The sequence below is a fragment of the Silene latifolia genome, chromosome Y (assembly GCF_048544455.1).
Source record: "Silene latifolia isolate original U9 population chromosome Y, ASM4854445v1, whole genome shotgun sequence".
Classification (NCBI taxonomy): Eukaryota; Viridiplantae; Streptophyta; class Magnoliopsida; order Caryophyllales; family Caryophyllaceae; genus Silene; species Silene latifolia.
Genome location: NC_133538.1, coordinates 58,648,615 through 58,666,868, shown reverse-complemented (window position 1 = coordinate 58,666,868; position 18,254 = coordinate 58,648,615). Strand labels below are relative to the sequence as shown.

Sequence of the window (18,254 nt, the reverse complement as noted above, 5' to 3'; positions counted from 1 at the left end):
ATACTCCCCTCTTGACTGTGACATTCAAGAGCAAAAACTCAATATTTTGTGTCAATTTTAAGTTAGATTTTAGTTAATACTAGATCATATTAATTATAATTATTAAGGGCGTTGCTTTGGGTATAATTCCTTGAGAGAGATTCTCCACTTGAATCTTGTTCTTCCACCTTTGGAAAGCTCAAGAACTAGTAAGAAGGTGAACTTACTAGCTAGTGCCCATATTCCGAAATCATCAATGTAAGAATTGATTTTCTCCTTACACTTGTAATTGTTTTGCATGCATAAGATCCGATTTAATTTTATGACTAAATTAAACTTTCATATATTGGATATGTAAACAAATGAGATTAATGAATTCTAACAAGTGGTATCAGAGCACAAGGTTGTTGCATGCAAAATCGGTTATTGTTTTTCCGAGTTAATTAATTAACAAATAAAACTTGTAAATTTGTATTTATGAAGATAAATCACGAAACAACTTTGCATGTTAAAAGTTTCTGGCCCTAAAATGTTTTTGGGATATTTGGGTTGATTTATGGATTTTATTATTCATCTTATATATAAATGGCATAAAAATGTGATTTTGATGATTAAAAATGTCATTTTTGGACGAAAAATAGCTAAACTTCGAATTTTTCAGTGATTTTTGGATATGATTTTACCTATATTATCTAATGGTTTCATGTTAAATTTCATGTTAAAATGAATTCTTTTGCATAAAATATGAATTTTATGAGTTTAAATCGAACTTAAAAGGTTTATTAGGTTAATATGAGTTATATTTCGAATCTGGTCATGAATTTTAATATGTTGTCACATGTATATTTACTCAGTGTGTGTAAAAATTTTGGTTGTATTGAACCATTTTTGCATGATTTATGAATTTTTGAGTAAAAATTCAATAAATAGGGACTTTAAATTAGTATATAATGCTAAAACATATTTCATGACTAAAGAAAAATGTCAAAGGTTGTATTTTATCCCACATTCCAGATCTAAAAGTTAAAAGTTGGTTAAAATTAATTTTTCATATTTTAATGGTCATCATTTAATCTATTAAAGCAACAGCCATTATACATTGAAAATGCTTAGGTGTCAAGTTGTGGTTGATTTACCGTATAAATATACACATATACGTCACTTAAAAAATACAGACAACGGTTACACATTCAATAAAAACAACCCACTATCTGATTCTTCAACAGTCAACTTCATTTTTTCTCATCGTCAACCTCTTAACCATTAACTTCTCCGCCTCTTTATCCAATAATTAACCTCATTACTTCATGATTAATCATATCTCAACAGCAAATCAATAAATCAAAATCAGAATAATCATGATTAGCGGATTAGTCCTAAAATACGAGAAACGAACAACCGCTAAGTTCAGTAGCAACCGAAAGACCGCCCCATACAACCACCGCGGTAACACCGATCACTGGCGAAATAAATGAACAATGGGTAATTTCCGTCGGTTTCGTCTCCGGCGACACACTCATCCGGTAATTCACTTTTTTTCTTTATGTTCAAGTTTTCTATGGTTTTACTCCCTCTCTAACCTCCAACTATTGATATTTTTAACTCCCTGTCAGTTTGGGTGTTTCCAGAAGTGCCACCACCCTATATATTTGTCCACTTGCAAAGTAGAGTTCACTGTATCAATCAACCCTCATCATCATTGTTTGATCGTGGTACCGGATGATCACTATTGATTGATTGACGTTTTAATTGATTGCAGAGTATTGATTCTCGGAGACAACCTTCATTCCATACTTTCGTTGATTTCAATATTTCATTATCCAATAGGTAAATTACTAAAGCTACACTCAGTGTTTAGGGTAAAATCATTTTTCGTATAATTTCATTTAAGTCAACAATACTTATTTTAATTGTCTCATTAACGTATCACAAAATCTCATTATAGACGGCACATATCCGTCTATAACTAATCAGGTCAATTAATTGAGACTTAGATTTATTTATTTTTCTGAAATTGTTTAATTATCATGTATTCCTATGAATTAAGCTGAGGTTGTTGACTACTAATATGCAGAAGTCGCTACTATGGAGTTGCGGCAAAGTGGTCTGAAGGAGTAGAAATATCATACTTCTTTTGCACAGGTTCGACTAATGTACACATCTTCCAGATTTGACAACATTTTTGTCTAACGAATAATTTATTTGAAAGTTTTTCATGCATCTGCATTAATATAGCGAATCTTAGTTATTCGGTGTCAAATTTGCATCAAAATTGCATCCTTAATTCCCGCTTCCTTAGTAGCATTCTAGGCAATAGGTCATCCTCAATTATAAATAGGTACCATTTCAGGTGTAATTATGGGAGTTCCCTCTTCATCAGATGGAGTTGTAAGTATGATATATTGTCATTTATCATTTTGGAGAGGTTTCAATATATTTTTGACCAATGTTAACTTTTAATGTTACTAAATTGCTACAGGAGGTAATTTAGCATTCAAGAATAAGAAGGCAACTATAGGACATCTGTCTTTCGGCACTGGCCTAATGATATTTTTATCTTATTATCCACCAACAAGGTTCTTATATTTCTATTTGAATTGTCGTTACATATTCGTTTTCTGCTATTATTCATTCTTTTAATCTAATTTGTTGGCGCAGAATTTGTTTTGGCATTGACCCCAAAATTTGTGTGGTATTTACATAGGAACACTATCAAAGTAATATTCGCGTCTGGATATTTGATAAGTTTTGGTGAACATTGGTGTATGTGAACTAGGTACTGATTATCCCGGGTTCATATGCATCAGAATGTTTTACTATTAACCTTCTACTCTAACACACCAAATTTGCGTTGATATGGACCCATGGCTGCTACCTCTGTATAGGCCTCCAAAACCGCCATCAACCATTTATATCTGATTGTGATGAATTATCAGTCTACTAAGCTGAACTACAAGGTTGACTCATACATACAAAGGAGGACAACCCTAAATTGCAGATGAAACATAGTGCTGAAACATAGTGCTGTCTGCTGTGTCGATAGGTAATGTGATTACTTTTACCTCTTATACATTCTGAGTTATTTTATTAATTTGATTACATTTATTTAACAGATTTACTCTCTGTCTTCATGTACTTTACAGTAACTGCAACATACTCACTGAACTCATAAGGTTAGATTCCAAAACACTTACTCTGAAATTCTTTTTGTTTTAATATTGATTTTCAGTTTTATTTTTGCCTTTTTTTATTTGTTTTTGTCCATTGAGATTCAATTTCATTTTTTAACATATGTTAATCTATCAAAAGTATAGCATTTTTGTTTATATGTTGTGGGCATGAAGTTTTCTGTTATTTGTTCTAGGTAAATAACAATCTATCAAAATGTTATCATTCAATTTCTCATTAGTAAGAGATGGGCTTAATGAACTGGGGTTTTCGGAACCTTCTGATCTCCCCTTCTTTGAGATCCATGTTAGTATTTCTGTACTCATTTAATGTTCATTTCAATTTCAATCCATGTCTTTCAGGTTAGAGTAATGTTCAAATAAACATGTTATTACTTGGATGGCTCATAAGTTTTTTATTTGTCATATGACAAATATTTGTGAACCGAGTCATACCTGGAAGAGCATCTTTCAGTTAGGAACTAGGGGTTTGATGAGCTCCCATTTCTACTACTTATTGGCACTATTTTGAGCTCATTTGGTAACATTTAGGGGTGGTTTGTGACGATTTTGACATTGTTTGACCAATTCCGAGTGCTTTGCCATTTAGCATGGTTCAAGTGGAGATCAAGCTGTGATGCTCGGACTCTTCACCTGACCCCGAGGATCCGGTGGACAGGATCCGGACACGGATCCGGACACGGATCCTTGACGGATCCTTCTATGAGAAATCGGTGTGAGAGTGTTGTTTTTAACCTCTGTTTTGCAATGACCCTATATCAAGAGTGATCTTGACATGAATTTTAATGCTCTAATAAAGTCTTCATTCATGTTAAACATGAAAAAACTACTTTTCCTTTCTTTTCTTTGATTTTTTTAACTAATAATCAATTTATTTTCTAAAAAATAAAACATTAGCCGAGTCCAAATTCAAATTAGGATCCTCGTATCCGAGTCCTTGTTTTTGAGATTTCAAGGATCGGACCCTCGGATCCGTGTCCGTGTCGGATCCTCGTATCCGAGTCCGAGCATCACAGAGATCAAGAAGCCAATAGATAGAAGAGGAATGTCCAAAGAAGAGCCAAGGATAGGCTTGAAGAAACGCACCAAAGAGGCCTTCCAAAGGAGCAAAGGAATCACGAAAGAAAGGCGGACTCCAGGAGCAAACTCGCACCGTGCGAGTTTTCCAGGTCCAGAACTCGCACGGTGCGAGTTTTCTGGGTTTGACAGTTTTTGATTAGCGTTTGTATTACGGGCCTGTCTTTTGTTAAGCCCATAAGTTTTAGGTTACGGGATGTTATAAATACAATGTTTTCAGTTAGGTTAATTATCTTGTCACTTTTATTAATCAAGTTTGTAATTTGGGATAATTTCATCTTTAATTGGGTATTAGATCTACTTATGGAGAACTAATCTCCAATCTTAATCCGGCTCGAGGCTTAAACTTTGGTTGTAAGATCCTTTAATCCTTCTTTAATTTTAATTATCATTGTTAATCCTTTTGTGTTTAATGATTGAATTTTGGAATCCTTGTTTATGTTGAGTAATTAAGTGTGATTTCCTTGTTGCTTAATTAATCAAGTTCCTTAATTTATTGTTGTTGAGATTATTAATTGTGATTTCATTGTAATCTCATCTTTGCAACACCTTGTCATTAAGTTAATGAATGTGATTTCTTCTTGGCTTAATTAGCAAGTAAAAGATTAACTTGTAATTGGGCATTAATTGTGATTTCATTGTGTCTAATTACCCCTATTGAATCTCTTGTGCTCATATCTTCTTATTAATTTGTCCAATGTATGTGATTTCTACTTGGTAGAATTGATAAGTTGGGTTATTTGATTAAGTGTGATTTCCTTGTCATTTGGCCATTATTAAGGAGATTTAGAAGATTTATCTTCACAATAGGGTGATAATATATAATTGAAGGACTAATTGAAGGATTTTGTCAACTAAAGTGCCTAGCTTTGAGTCGGGTTAAGTTTTCCCTAATATTGATTAATTTCCATCTTAAATTCTTGGTTGTTTGCTTGTTCTACACTCTTGTTTGAATTCCCTTGCTTTGGTTACAATTGAAAACTCAACTCAAAACCCCCCTTTTTATTTACTTGTTGTTATTGTTGTCACAATTGTTCTAGATACTCTTTTAATTTCATTTTGGCAAAACCCATCTTCTCTTGGGTTCGATCCCTAGCTTGCTATTATACTAGTTTATAATTAGTGCTAATTAGTGTGTTTAGTGGTATATAAATTGTTAATTTGGCCGTCTTTAAGTGCGACATTTTAGGCGTGTCAAATTTTGGCGCCGTTCTTAGGGAAGGTAACGGTTTTGCTAGTGTTTGTTAATTGTGTTTTTAGGATAGTTGTGTTAGTAGTCTTTGTTTCTTGTTGATAGTGTCTTGTTCTTTACTTTTGTGAACTTTTTGATTGTGTGCTCTTGTGTAGAATTGTTTATGGTCAATACTAGGAATTCAAGTGAACCACTTTTTCCATTCAATCCGGAGATTCAAAGATCACTTGCTTGGATAGGAGGAGGTATTAGAAGAGACAACCCGGTTATTGAAGAAATTGATCCCGGTTTTCAACAAGACCAAAGAGAAGATAACAACATCCCTTTTGAAGAACCCATACCCATTCAAATCATCATGGATGAACAACCACATAATGATGGAGAGAGGCCACCAAGGCCTAGAACCATTAAGGAACTTACCGCCCCGGATCTCACACAAGTGCCCTTGTGTATCTCCTTTCCGGCCTTGGCGGAAAATGCCACCTTTGAGTTGAAGTCCGGGCTAATTCACCAATTGCCCCAATTCCATGGGCTTAGCACGGAAGATCCCAACAAGCATCTCAACAAATTTCATGTTGTTTGCTCAAGCATGAAGCCTAATGGGGTTACCGATGAGCAACTTCAACTAAGGGCCTTCCCTTTCTCACTCAAGGACGCGGCAAATGATTGGCTTTATTATCTCCCTACCGGGAGCATCACCACTTGGAATCAAATGAAGAGGGCTTTCTTAGAAAAGTATTTTTCCGCTAGTCTCTCATCTCAATTGAAGAAAGAAATAAGTAATGTTGAGCAATTGGATGGAGAGAACTTGTATGAGTATTGGGAGAGGTTTAAACAACTTCTTGCTAGTTGCCCATACCATGGGTATACCGACCACGACCTTCTCTTGAACTTTTGTGGTGGTTTACTTGAGGATGATGCTAGGATGATTAAAGCCGCCACCCAAGGTGGAATTGAATACATGTCGGTCCAAGAAGCAAATGAGTTGATTGAAAGGTTGGTAGGAAGCTCTAGGAATTTTGGGAGGAGAATTAAGAAGACAAGTGGAACATTCTCTTCAAGGCAAGGTTCAAACCATATGGAGGAGAAAGTTGACTTTCTCACTAATTTGGTGAAGGAACTTACAAAAGGTGGTGGGAGTACTTCTCATGTGAAATTTTGTGGTCTTTGTAATGACCCAACTCATCCCACCGATGGGTGTCCATCTTTGCAAACGGAGGAAGCAATTGAAGCGGTGAAAGCTATTGGTTTTAGGAAGTTTGACCCCTATTCTAACACTTACAATGAAGGTTGGAAATCTCATCCAAATATGGGGTGGGGTGGAAACCAAAATCAAAACCAAAATCAAAATCAAAAAGGGGCTTCAAACTCTTCATTTCAAAAGCCAAATCAAAGCCAAAACCAATCTCAAAATTCCTTGGAAGAAATGATGAAAACACTTACCATGAATCAAATGGCAATGCAACAAAATACCAAGGAATTTCAAACCGCCGTGCTTCAACAAAACCGACTCACCGACTCTAGGTTTGTTAACCTTGAGACCCAAGTTGGTCAAATCCTCACTACACTCAATTCCCAACCCAACCAAGGAGGAGTCTCCTTCTCACACCATTCCTCCACCGAACAAGGAACAAGCAAAAGCGGTCTCTTTGAGGAATGGTAGAGAGTTGGAAGAGGCACCCAAAGCTCCTAAGAAGACAAGACCACTTCCTATTGTTCATGAAGTGGAAGATGTGGTTGAAGATGAAATTGAAGTGGTGGTGGAACAAGGGGAAGCATCTTCACCCCAACAAGTAAGGGTACATGAACCTCTTAGGAATATGAGCCACAAGCTCCATTTCCAAGTGCTTTGAATGATACAAGGATAGTTGACAAGAAGACTTCAAGCCTTTATGATATCTTTCGTAAAGTGGAGGTAAACATTCCTCTTCTTGATCTTCTTAGTAGTGTACCCAAGCATGCAAAATTTTTGAAAGAGTTGTGCACTACTAAGAGGACCAACAAGGCTAAGAGCATGAAAAAGGTAAGGGCTAGTGAACATGTGTCGGCAATGTTTCAAAAACGGTTGCCACAAAAGTGTAGTGACCCGGGCATGTTCACCATCCCTTGTAAAATTGGTGATTTGGATTGTCAACATGCTATGCTTGATTTAGGTGCATCCATTAATGTCTTGCCCAACTACCTTTATGAGTCACTTAAGTTAGGACCTTTGAAACCGACCCGTACGGTCATTTCTTTGGCCGATAGATCCAATATCTATCCTAAAGGGGTTGTGGAGGATGTCTTGGTGAAGGTGGGGGAATGCTTTTCCCCCGCCGACTTCTATGTGATTGAAATGGAACCCGAGAAAGGCTCCACTCCCATTCTATTGGGAAGGCCTTTCATGAGAACTTCTAACACCAAGATTGATGTATCTAGTGGTCGCCTCACAATGGAATTTGAGGGGGAAAAGATTGAGTATAGCATACATGAGGCCATGAAATACCCATCCGAGACTTCATCTTTGTGTTTTCTTGAAATTTTTGAGCCAATTGTGCAAACCGTGTATGAATTGTGCAAAGTTGATCCATTAAATGTTGTTTTGACTAATGGATTGGTTGGAGAAGATATGGGGTATGCTTTGTCTTGTGATGTGCAGGAAACAATCAAGGACTTAGAGGAAAATCCCCCAATGGAAGAATGGGAAGAAAAGGAAGAAAACCAGGACTACGGCGCAGAGAACTCGCACCGTGCGAGTTCGGGAAGGGGAAACTCGCACCGTGCGAGTTATGCCCTGTCCAGGAGATTTTCTTCCTTTCTTCCGATTTGTTAGAAGAACTTCCAAAGGAGAAACCTGTTCCCTCTATTGTCAAGCCTCCTATTGTTGAATTGAAGCCCTTACCAAGTCATTTGAAGTATGCATTTCTTGGAAATGAAGAAACCTTACCGGTGATTATTTCAAGCAAGCTTACTAAAGGGCAAGAAGAGGCTCTCATCCGGGTTCTTAAGCAACACAAGGAAGCAATTGGGTGGACAATGGCCGACATCAAAGGCATTAGTCCCACCTTATGCATGCACCGAATTCTCCTTGAAGATGAAGCAAAGCCCGTCCGACAACCTCAAAGACGTTTGAATCCTCCAATGATGGATGTGGTGAAGAAAGAGGTACTCAAACTTCTTCATGTAGGTATGATCTATCCTATATCCGATAGTCAATGGGTTAGTCCAACCCAAGTTGTCCCAAAGAAATCCGGGCTAACGGTAGTCGAGAATGATGAAGGTGTTTTGACCCCCACTCGAGTTCAAAATGGGTGGAGGGTATGTATCGACTACCGTAGGCTCAATGCCGTGACCCGAAAAGATCATTTCCCGCTTCCCTTCATGGATCAAATGTTGGAGAGGTTAGCGGGAAAGGCCTTTTATTGCTTTTTGGATGGCTACTCGGGGTATTTTCAAATCCCAATCGCACCCGAGGACCAAACAAAAACAACCTTTACATGCCCCTTTGGAACGTTCGCCTATAGAAAGATGCCCTTTGGCCTTTGCAATGCCCCGGGGACGTTCCAAAGGTGTATGATGAGTATCTTTTCGGACCATGTTGAGGACTTTATTGAGGTATTCATGGATGATTTCACCGTCCATGGTCAATCTTTTGAGGATTGTTTGAGTCATCTTACTTGGGTCTTAAAGAGGTGTATTGATACCAACCTCGTTCTCAACCATGAGAAATGTCATTTCATGGTTGATGAAGGAATAGTCTTGGGACATGTTGTTTCCTCTAGGGGAATTGAGGTTGATAAGGCAAAGGTCGATACCATTCGCACCTTGCCTTATCCTACTAATGTGCGTGAAGTGAGGTCTTTCCTAGGTCATGCCGGGTTCTACCGGCGTTTCATTAAGGATTTCTCAAAGATCGCCGCTCCTCTATGCAAGCTACTTCAAAAGGATTGTGAGTTTGTCATGAGTGAAGAATGCAAGGGAGCTTTTGATATGCTCAAGGAGAAGCTTATTTCGGCACCTATAATTCAACCTCCCAATTGGAATGAACCGTTTGAAATTATGTCGGATGCAAGCAATTATGCCCTTGGCGCGGTACTTGGCCAAAGGGTGGGAAGAGCACCTCATGTTATTCAATATGCATCGACAATGATGAATGAGGCTCAAAGGAACTATACAACTACCGAGAAAGAATTTCTTGCGGTGGTGTTTGCCTTAGAGAAATTCCGATCTTATATCCTTGGAGCCAAGGTCATCATCTTCACGAATCATGCCGCTTTGAGGCATCTTGTCTCAAAGAAAGAATCCAAGCCCCGCTTGATGAGATGGGTACTACTCTTGAGTGAGTTTGACGTTGAACTCAAGGACAAGAAAGGCTCCACCAACACGGTGGCGGATCATCTTAGTAGAATCATCCAAGAAGACTCCTTGGTACCACAAAGCTCAATAAAGGAGACCTTCCGGATGAAGCCCTCCTTGCCTTGATATCCACCGAACCTTGGTATGCACATATCGTGAATTACTTGGTTTTGGGCAAATTTCCACCGGGTTTGACTCGACATCAAAAAGACAAAATCAAGAGTGATTCCAAGTACTATGTGTGGGATGATCCTTATTTGTGGAAATTTTGTGCCGATCAAGTGATAAGGAGGTGTGTCTTGGGACACCGAAATCATGTCAATTCTCCGGTTTAGTCACGAGTATGCTTGTGGCGGACATTTTGGAGCCAAGAAAACGGCTAGAAAGGTGTTGGATAGCGGTTTCTTTTGGCCCACACTATTCCGAGATGCTCATGCCATAGTGAAGACTTGTGATAGATGCCAAAGAGTTGGTAATATTTCAAAAAGAGGAGAAATGCCCCAAACACCCATGATCTATTGTGAAATATTTGATGTGTGGGGTATTGACTTCATGGGACCATTTCCCGCTTCTTGTGGTAATGTTTATATACTTTTGGCGGTGGATTATGTCTCCAAGTGGGTGGAGGCTAAGGCCACCAAGACCGATGATGCAAAGGTGGTTGGAGAATTCATCAAAACCAACATCTTTTCTCGATTTGGTTTTCCAAAAGCTTTGATAAGCGATCGAGGCACTCACTTTTGCAACAAAGCCATTGGTGCTCTTCTCAAAAAGTATGGGGTACTTCATAAGGTCTCAACCGCCTATCACCCTCAAACCAACGGTCAAGCCGAGGTTTCTAATAGGGAGATTAAGGCTATCCTTGAGAAGACGGTGAATCCCGACCGCAAGGATTGGAGCTTGAGGTTAGATGATGCCTTGTGGGCCTATCGCACGGCTTACAAAACGCCAATCGGGATGTCACCTTACCGCTTACTCTTTGGGAAATCATGTCATCTACCCGTGGAGGTTGAGCATCGAGCTTATTGGGCGGTCAAGTCGTTCAATTTGCAATTGGATGAAGCGGGTCTTCATAGGAAACTTCAATTACAAGAGTTGGAAGAAATCCGGAATGATGCTTATGAGAATGCTTCCATTTACAAGGCAAGAACAAGAGCATGGCATGACAATATGATTTCAAGAAGAGTGTTTCAAGTGGGAGAGAAAGTCTTACTTTTCCAAAATCGACTTAGACTTTTCTCCGGGAAATTGAGGTCTAGGTGGATGGGACCATATGAAGTGGTTCGTGTCTTCCCACATGGAGCAATTGAAATCAAATGTTTGAAGACCGGGAAAGTTTTGAAAGTGAATGGGCAAAGGTTAAAGCATTATTATGAAGGAATTGAAGTGGGTGAAGTGGAAACACTCCATCTTGTTGATCCAATTTACTCAAATTGATGAAAGTGCAACTTTGTCGAGCCATCGACGTTAAATAAACGGCAAAAATTTGTAAATATTTCCTTCCCTTGCATATTTAAATTCCGCATTGCATTGGTCATGTTATATTGTTTATATTGCATTACTCATGTTTAAATTTATTGCATCCTTTACTTTTTGCATAATAAATTAAATCATTTGCATTTTCACTAATGTTTTTGGCATATTAGAATGGTTTAATGTGTGTTTTAGTGTTAGGATATCAACTCAAGGGCATATGTGAAGAAAGGAAGGAAGAATGATGGGTAAAAGAATTAGCTAAAGTGAAGAATTAAGCAACAAAAAAGCAACATCCAGCAGCAAAGTCGCACGGTGCGACTTTTCTGAAGCCATAACTCGCACCGTGCGAGTTTCTGGGAATGTGCACATTTCAGCTCCAATTTCGCACGACACCCTCATTAGTTCTTCCCCAATTCTCCTAATTCTACCTCTCTCTTCCTCACTAACCCTAAACCCCTAAATTCCACCATCAAAATCCTTCTCAAATCACACAAATCAATCAATTTACCTTCAAGTTTCATCAACTTTCATCTCCCAACATCGATTTGGGCAAGGTAAATTGCAAAAATTCGAGGAATCACCATCATTTTCGAGCTAGGGTTTGGAAAAATTGAAGAAGTGGAAGATTTGGGTTTGCAAATTGGTTTTAAGGGACGATTTTGAGCAATTTGGGTTAGCATTCTTCACCAAACAACCCAAGCAAGGATCAAAGGGAGGTATAAACACCTTATTCTTCTCCTTGTCAATTCTAGCTACTAAAATTCGAATTTGTGCTCCATTAATTCGAATATTAGTTGTGTTTTTGTGTTTGATTCGTCCTTAAAACAAGCCCTTTTAGCTAGTGAGGTGTTCTTTTCTAGCAAATAGCTAATTAGCACAACAAATTTTGTAGTGCATATTAGGTGTTTGATCAATTGCCTCACCCAAAATTTTGTTCTAAACTTGTGTTTTTCTGAGATTCTACTTGTCTTATAATGGGAAAAGGAAAAGAAACTGCGGCTTCCTCCTCCAAAGGATCCAAGGGAGCCCCGGATTCTTATGCAAATGAGTATTCGGGTAAGGAGGGCCTCCGAGAGAAGGCCCTCACGAGTTGGAAAACGTTTGCCTTGGTGTCTACCGTGGCACAAACCAAATTTCTTGATGAGAACCTTCTTATCGAGTTGGGAATGCTTCCCATAACTCGTATGCTTTTAGAAAAGGTCGGACTTGAGGCCTATATTCATGTTGCCGCACCCACCCGAAGGGGTGTCACCTATGAGTTTTTGTCATCGTTGGAAAAAGTAAAAGTGGGGAGGGACAAGGTTCCGGGAATCAAATTCCGGGCATGCCGCCTCACCCATACATTGTCATATGATGAGGTTCGTGAGGCCTTACATATCACCAAGGCCCCCGTGAAGGAAAAACTTGATAAAGCATTGATGAGTACTTTTTGGAACGAAATGACGGGTGACTTACGCCACGGGAACTCAAAGAACACCACCATACCCAACCCGGTCCTACGCCTCCTTAGCCGTCACATCAACACAAATTTCTTGGTCATGACCGAACCCACCAAAATGCAATACCAACAAATACAAGTTCTTTGGTCAATGACCCCGGAAGGGAGGGGAGTGCCGGATTGGGTGGAATTGTTTGTGAGTGGGTGCCTTGAGTTGCAAAAGAACCCCAAGGGTACCATTTATATTGGTGGTATGATCGACTTAATCGTGCAAAAGACGGGTGTGTCCTTTCCACCCAATGCTTACCCTCTTGATGGGAGTGGTCTCATAGACTATCATTACTTGAAGCACTCAAAAGTGATAGATGTGCTTGACAAGACCGCTCCCTTGGTCATTTGGTGCATGGGTGGACTAAATTCCAAGCACTACATGTATCTACCCCGTCCCTCCAACTCACCACCTTTGGGTTGGGGGAGTGCGAAAGATTTCTTCATGCCCCCCGATGATGATTTTGTGTACCTTTGGGTTGATAGAGCCCAAGTAGTTGACCCAGGAAGAGGACGAGGAGGAGAGCAACCACAAGTGGGGGGGGCTCTAACTTTTGGTGACATGCCTCATCGTGATGCACCATTTGATGAACCCATGCCTAATGCCCCCTATGATGAGCCACACTTCACTCCTCCCCATATGCAACAACAACAACAACAACCCCAATATCCTTTTAAGGGCCATCAATTCGACTACCCGCTTTTCAATCATGGCAAAACAACATTACCAACCGAGTTTCAAGCATTGAATCTACCCTCTCCCAAATACAACTCACGGAGAATGCGCGGTGGGGAATCACCGAAAACCGCTACCACCATTATCAAGAAGATTTGGATGAGTTGCGTTATACTTCAAATGCAACTTTTGATATGGTGGCCGCAATGAATGCTCAATTCATGCAACAATTCCCCACCCAATACCAAGGGTATAGTGCGACTCGGGTTGCGGAAACCAATGCCGAGAGGGAAAGGATGAGAAGTAGAAGAGAAGCAAGAAGAAGAGGAGGACCTCCCAACTTTGGAGGTGCCTCAAGCTCACACTCTTGAGTGAGTTTAGGTGTAGTGTTTACCTCACACTTTGGGGACAAAGTGAAGATTTAAGTGTGGGGTGGACATGAGTTGATATCATGTAAATTTTGTAATATATTTCAATTCCATGCATTGTATTTCAATTCAAAAAAAAAAAAAAAAAAAAAAAAAAAGAAAGAAAAGAAAACCCGGCTAGGATGAAAACCCGAAAGGGCATCCTAGGCAAAAATGGGAAAGTGGCCGAGGTCGGAGTGAAAACCCGAAAGGGCGCTCCGGGCAAAATGAAGAAAAGAGTGCGAGCCACGAGAGTAGAGGTGAGGAAAAGAGCTAAACCGAAAACCCGGAAGGGCGGTTTAGGCAAAATGAGAGAATTAGGAAAAATTAAAAATCATGTGACCTCTTTGAAGCCTTGAAATCATGTCACATACTTGATTATCTCCATTGAAGTTGGTGACATAAGTGGTGGAGCTCTAGAAGGCCGGAAGGGTAGGATAGTGATATGCCAAGACTAGAAGGGGGATTTTGAAGCTTACTTTGTTACTAGTGCTTGGTATACTTGAAGCATGGGATTGTGTTTTCTTGTATTTATGTTTTGTTGGGAAGTTGTGTTTTGGTTGATGAGTTGTGAAGTTGTTGTGAATTGTTGAAGAATGGAGGTGTTTGAGGTTGCCAAATTGATTGGAAGGAGAAGCTTTAGTGACCATGGTAGCCTTGTATTACCAAGTGGAGTGATAAGGGGGAGTAATAAGGAGGAGGTGTTGAGTTTTGGGAATGATGTGTTGGTGAAATTGGTGGAATTAGGATCATCTTAGATGAGGGAAGTCATAAGGAGGGCGCGTGAGTGAAGAGAGTTCTTGTTGGTGGTTTTTGGGTCACTTACTCACTTGTGGAAGCTATGAAGAAGAGTGACCATATGCTTAGTAGAGGGATGATATAAGAAGGAAGAAGTGAGGTGAAGAGAGGGGATTAGGAGTGCCCATACTTCTTGGCCTAGGTGGTGAGTAGTTTTATTCTAGTTTGCTCGGGACGAGCAAGGGGCTAAGTGTGGGGTGTTTGATGAGCTCCCATTTCTACTACTTATTGGCACTATTTTGAGCTCATTTGGTAACATTTAGGGGTGGTTTGTGACGATTTTGACATTGTTTGACCAATTCCGAGTGCTTTGCCATTTAGCATGGTTCAAGTGGAGATCAAGAAGCCAATAGATAGAAGAGGAATGTCCAAAGAAGAGCCAAGGATAGGCTTGAAGAAACGCACCAAAGAGGCCTTCCAAAGGAGCAAAGGAATCACGAAAGAAAGGCGGACTCCAGGAGCAAACTCGCACCGTGCGAGTTTTCCAGGTCCAGAACTCGCACGGTGCGAGTTTTCTGGGTTTGACAGTTTTTGATTAGCGTTTGTATTACGGGCCTGTCTTTTGTTAAGCCCATAAGTTTTAGGTTACGGGATGTTATAAATACAATGTTTTCAGTTAGGTTAATTATCTTGTCACTTTTATTAATCAAGTTTGTAATTTGGGATAATTTCATCTTTAATTGGGTATTAGATCTACTTATGGAGAACTAATCTCCAATCTTAATCCGGCTCGAGGCTTAAACTTTGGTTGTAAGATCCTTTAATCCTTCTTTAATTTTAATTATCATTGTTAATCCTTTTGTGTTTAATGATTGAATTTTGGAATCCTTGTTTATGTTGAGTAATTAAGTGTGATTTCCTTGTTGCTTAATTAATCAAGTTCCTTAATTTATTGTTGTTGAGATTATTAATTGTGATTTCATTGTAATCTCATCTTTGCAACACCTTGTCATTAAGTTAATGAATGTGATTTCTTCTTGGCTTAATTAGCAAGTAAAGGATTAACTTGTAATTGGGCATTAATTGTGATTTCATTGTGTCTAATTACCCCTATTGAATCTCTTGTGCTCATATCTTCTTATTAATTTGTCCAATGTATGTGATTTCTACTTGGTAGAATTGATAAGTTGGGTTATTTGATTAAGTGTGATTTCCTTGTCATTTGGCCATTATTAAGGAGATTTAGAAGATTTATCTTCACAATAGGGTGATAATATATAATTGAAGGACTAATTGAAGGATTTTGTCAACTAAAGTGCCTAGCTTTGAGTCGGGTTAAGTTTTCCCTAATATTGATTAATTTCCATCTTAAATTCTTGGTTGTTTGCTTGTTCTACACTCTTGTTTGAATTCCCTTGCTTTGGTTACAATTGAAAACTCAACTCAAAACCCCCCTTTTTATTTACTTGTTGTTATTGTTGTCACAATTGTTCTAGATACTCTTTTAATTTCATTTTGGCAAAACCCATCTTCTCTTGGGTTCGATCCCTAGCTTGCTATTATACTAGTTTATAATTAGTGCTAATTAGTGTGTTTAGTGGTATATAAATTGTTAATTTGGCCGTCTTTAAGTGCGACATTTTAGGCGTGTCAAATACAAAGGTATAACATTTTTATCCATGTAAATTGTACTCTTTCCAACTCAATAGGTTGTTCACTTATACTCTTTTGTGAGGAGTATTTTAATCAAATGTAAATGTAAACAATCTCTGTTGATTATGAAGATAAGTGATTGTGGTTTTCTTCAAACTATGTCTACTATGCTTTTTACATGACATGTTACTATAACCTCTTAAATATAATCTTCTACCACAGGAGAATTAAGGGACCAAGGGACGAGGAAATGGAATTAAATAAAATTACATTGAATAGGGAAGAATCGCGCTATCAATCTCCTATTTTATAGAGTGAGACTATTTTTGATTCGGGATTATTTTTGTCCGCACTACTTATTTAAAAAACACAAAAAAAAAAAAAAATGCTAAAAGTTGGTATTTTTCCCACATAACAAATATTCTGTTTCGGTGTTTTTTAGCTCAAAATGTATACCTTCCCAAATCATTTGTCCTTTTCTTTGATATTTTTGCTATTTATAATACGAACTACGAAGTACAACATAAAATGTGTCGCTAATAAGATAGTGGAGAAAGTGCACTCCATTTCAGATGCTACCTCCCTTTTAATTTGTATTCATTACTTTCTTGCTAATGTGATGAGAATAGATTTAAGAATAGATTGATAACGTAATATGATATGGTGAAGTTAGGTTACACTTTTATGTGTTTTATTTGTTTAGCTTTCATATGCCACACTGTTATTTCAACATCGTAACTAATCTTCTTATGTATAGGGTTGGAATGTGAATTGAACAATCATCATGCCCTCTTGAGAACCATTTTGCCAACCGTGTATGGAAATCACTATGCCTGCTAAAAGCAAATGATCATCTCTGAAATCTCAAAGCAAATCATTCTTTCTGAAATTCCAAATATAGTTCGTAAGATGACGATTGGCATAGAAAGTACAGGTACTATCAGTGGTTGACATGATGCCTGGAGAGTTTGAAATTCTTATTTGGGAGAGGAATGATGGCATATGTGTGTAACCGTTTTATGTATAAATATATGTAATTGTTTTTAGTACTTTATTACATACGATATATTCAGTTTATTATTATCAAACGATGATGACATACTAAGGAATTATGCGTCTAAAACTCTAAATATGTAAATTGAAAAAAAAAATGTTTTAACATAATTTTTTTATTATAAAAGTAAATCCATACATATGTATTTTTGTTGTTGTTATTATGCACAAATGTATTTTATTCCCGTGCATAAAATGCACGGGTTACACACTAGTATTTGATAATACCGATAAACCGCAACGATGTTTTTTCCTCGAAAAATCTTCAAAATTTTTAACCTAAGTTTTGAACATCATGAGTGTCATGGTATTTTCCAGAATGTTCATAAGTTTGAATTTGAAATTTTGAAATTATTTGAAATTATTATTATTTAATTTGGAGTTTATAATATAAAATTGTATTTTTGGGTCCATAATGAACAATATTAAGAAATCAAGTTGAATTATTGTCAAAATATTATTGAAGACTAAGTTTTGAGTTCTAATATAGTTAGGGTAATTAACTTGAACATAAATATGAATTTATGTAACATTTTTGTGATTTTAACAAGTTATAATCACGCAAATCCATAAAAACCGATGAAATATACGATATTGGCTCTTAAAAGGCGATTTAGCATAAAATTAAGCATGTTCATACATATTATAATGCTGCATTTTATTTATGATTGTCATAATTTTGATTTATATAATTTTTAAATTATGTAATTTTCCTTGGTATGGCCTTAGTTTTTTATCGTTATTACCCGAAATGCATGGGAATATCGTTTCGGTTGTAATTATTGTGATCTCGTATCACCGTTTTGTAATTTAATAGATTTAAATTTTATTACAAATGTATAATAGGAAATTATGTAATTCATTTTGTAATTTCCCGGAGTTTCCATGAAGACGGTGTTACCTCGAAATGCGTGCCAAGACCGAAGTTCAAGGGACCAGTGGAGTTGGTTTCCGAATTTGTAATAGTTAATTAAATTATATTTTCTTTTTAGGA

At 37.8% G+C, this 18,254-nt stretch overlaps 2 protein-coding genes across 2 annotated transcripts; both read left to right on the top strand.

Moving 5' to 3' along the window:
• Positions 1 to 1,203: 1,203 nt before the first annotated feature.
• On the top strand, positions 1,204 to 17,368 carry LOC141626953 (uncharacterized). The gene is made up of 9 exons (XM_074440509.1): positions 1,204 to 1,502; positions 1,739 to 1,806; positions 2,054 to 2,121; positions 2,459 to 2,555; positions 2,684 to 2,755; positions 2,865 to 3,022; positions 3,123 to 3,152; positions 3,510 to 3,643; positions 16,965 to 17,368. Exons 1-5 carry the CDS (start codon positions 1,458 to 1,460, stop codon positions 2,748 to 2,750), a joined length of 345 nt encoding a protein of 114 aa, XP_074296610.1. The 5' UTR covers positions 1,204 to 1,457; the 3' UTR covers positions 2,751 to 2,755; positions 2,865 to 3,022; positions 3,123 to 3,152; positions 3,510 to 3,643; positions 16,965 to 17,368.
• Positions 7,487 to 9,897, top strand: LOC141628136 (uncharacterized). The gene is made up of 3 exons (XM_074441314.1): positions 7,487 to 8,165; positions 8,249 to 8,695; positions 9,284 to 9,897. Exons 1-3 carry the CDS (start codon positions 7,487 to 7,489, stop codon positions 9,895 to 9,897), a joined length of 1,740 nt encoding a protein of 579 aa, XP_074297415.1.
• Positions 17,369 to 18,254: the final 886 nt, after the last annotated feature.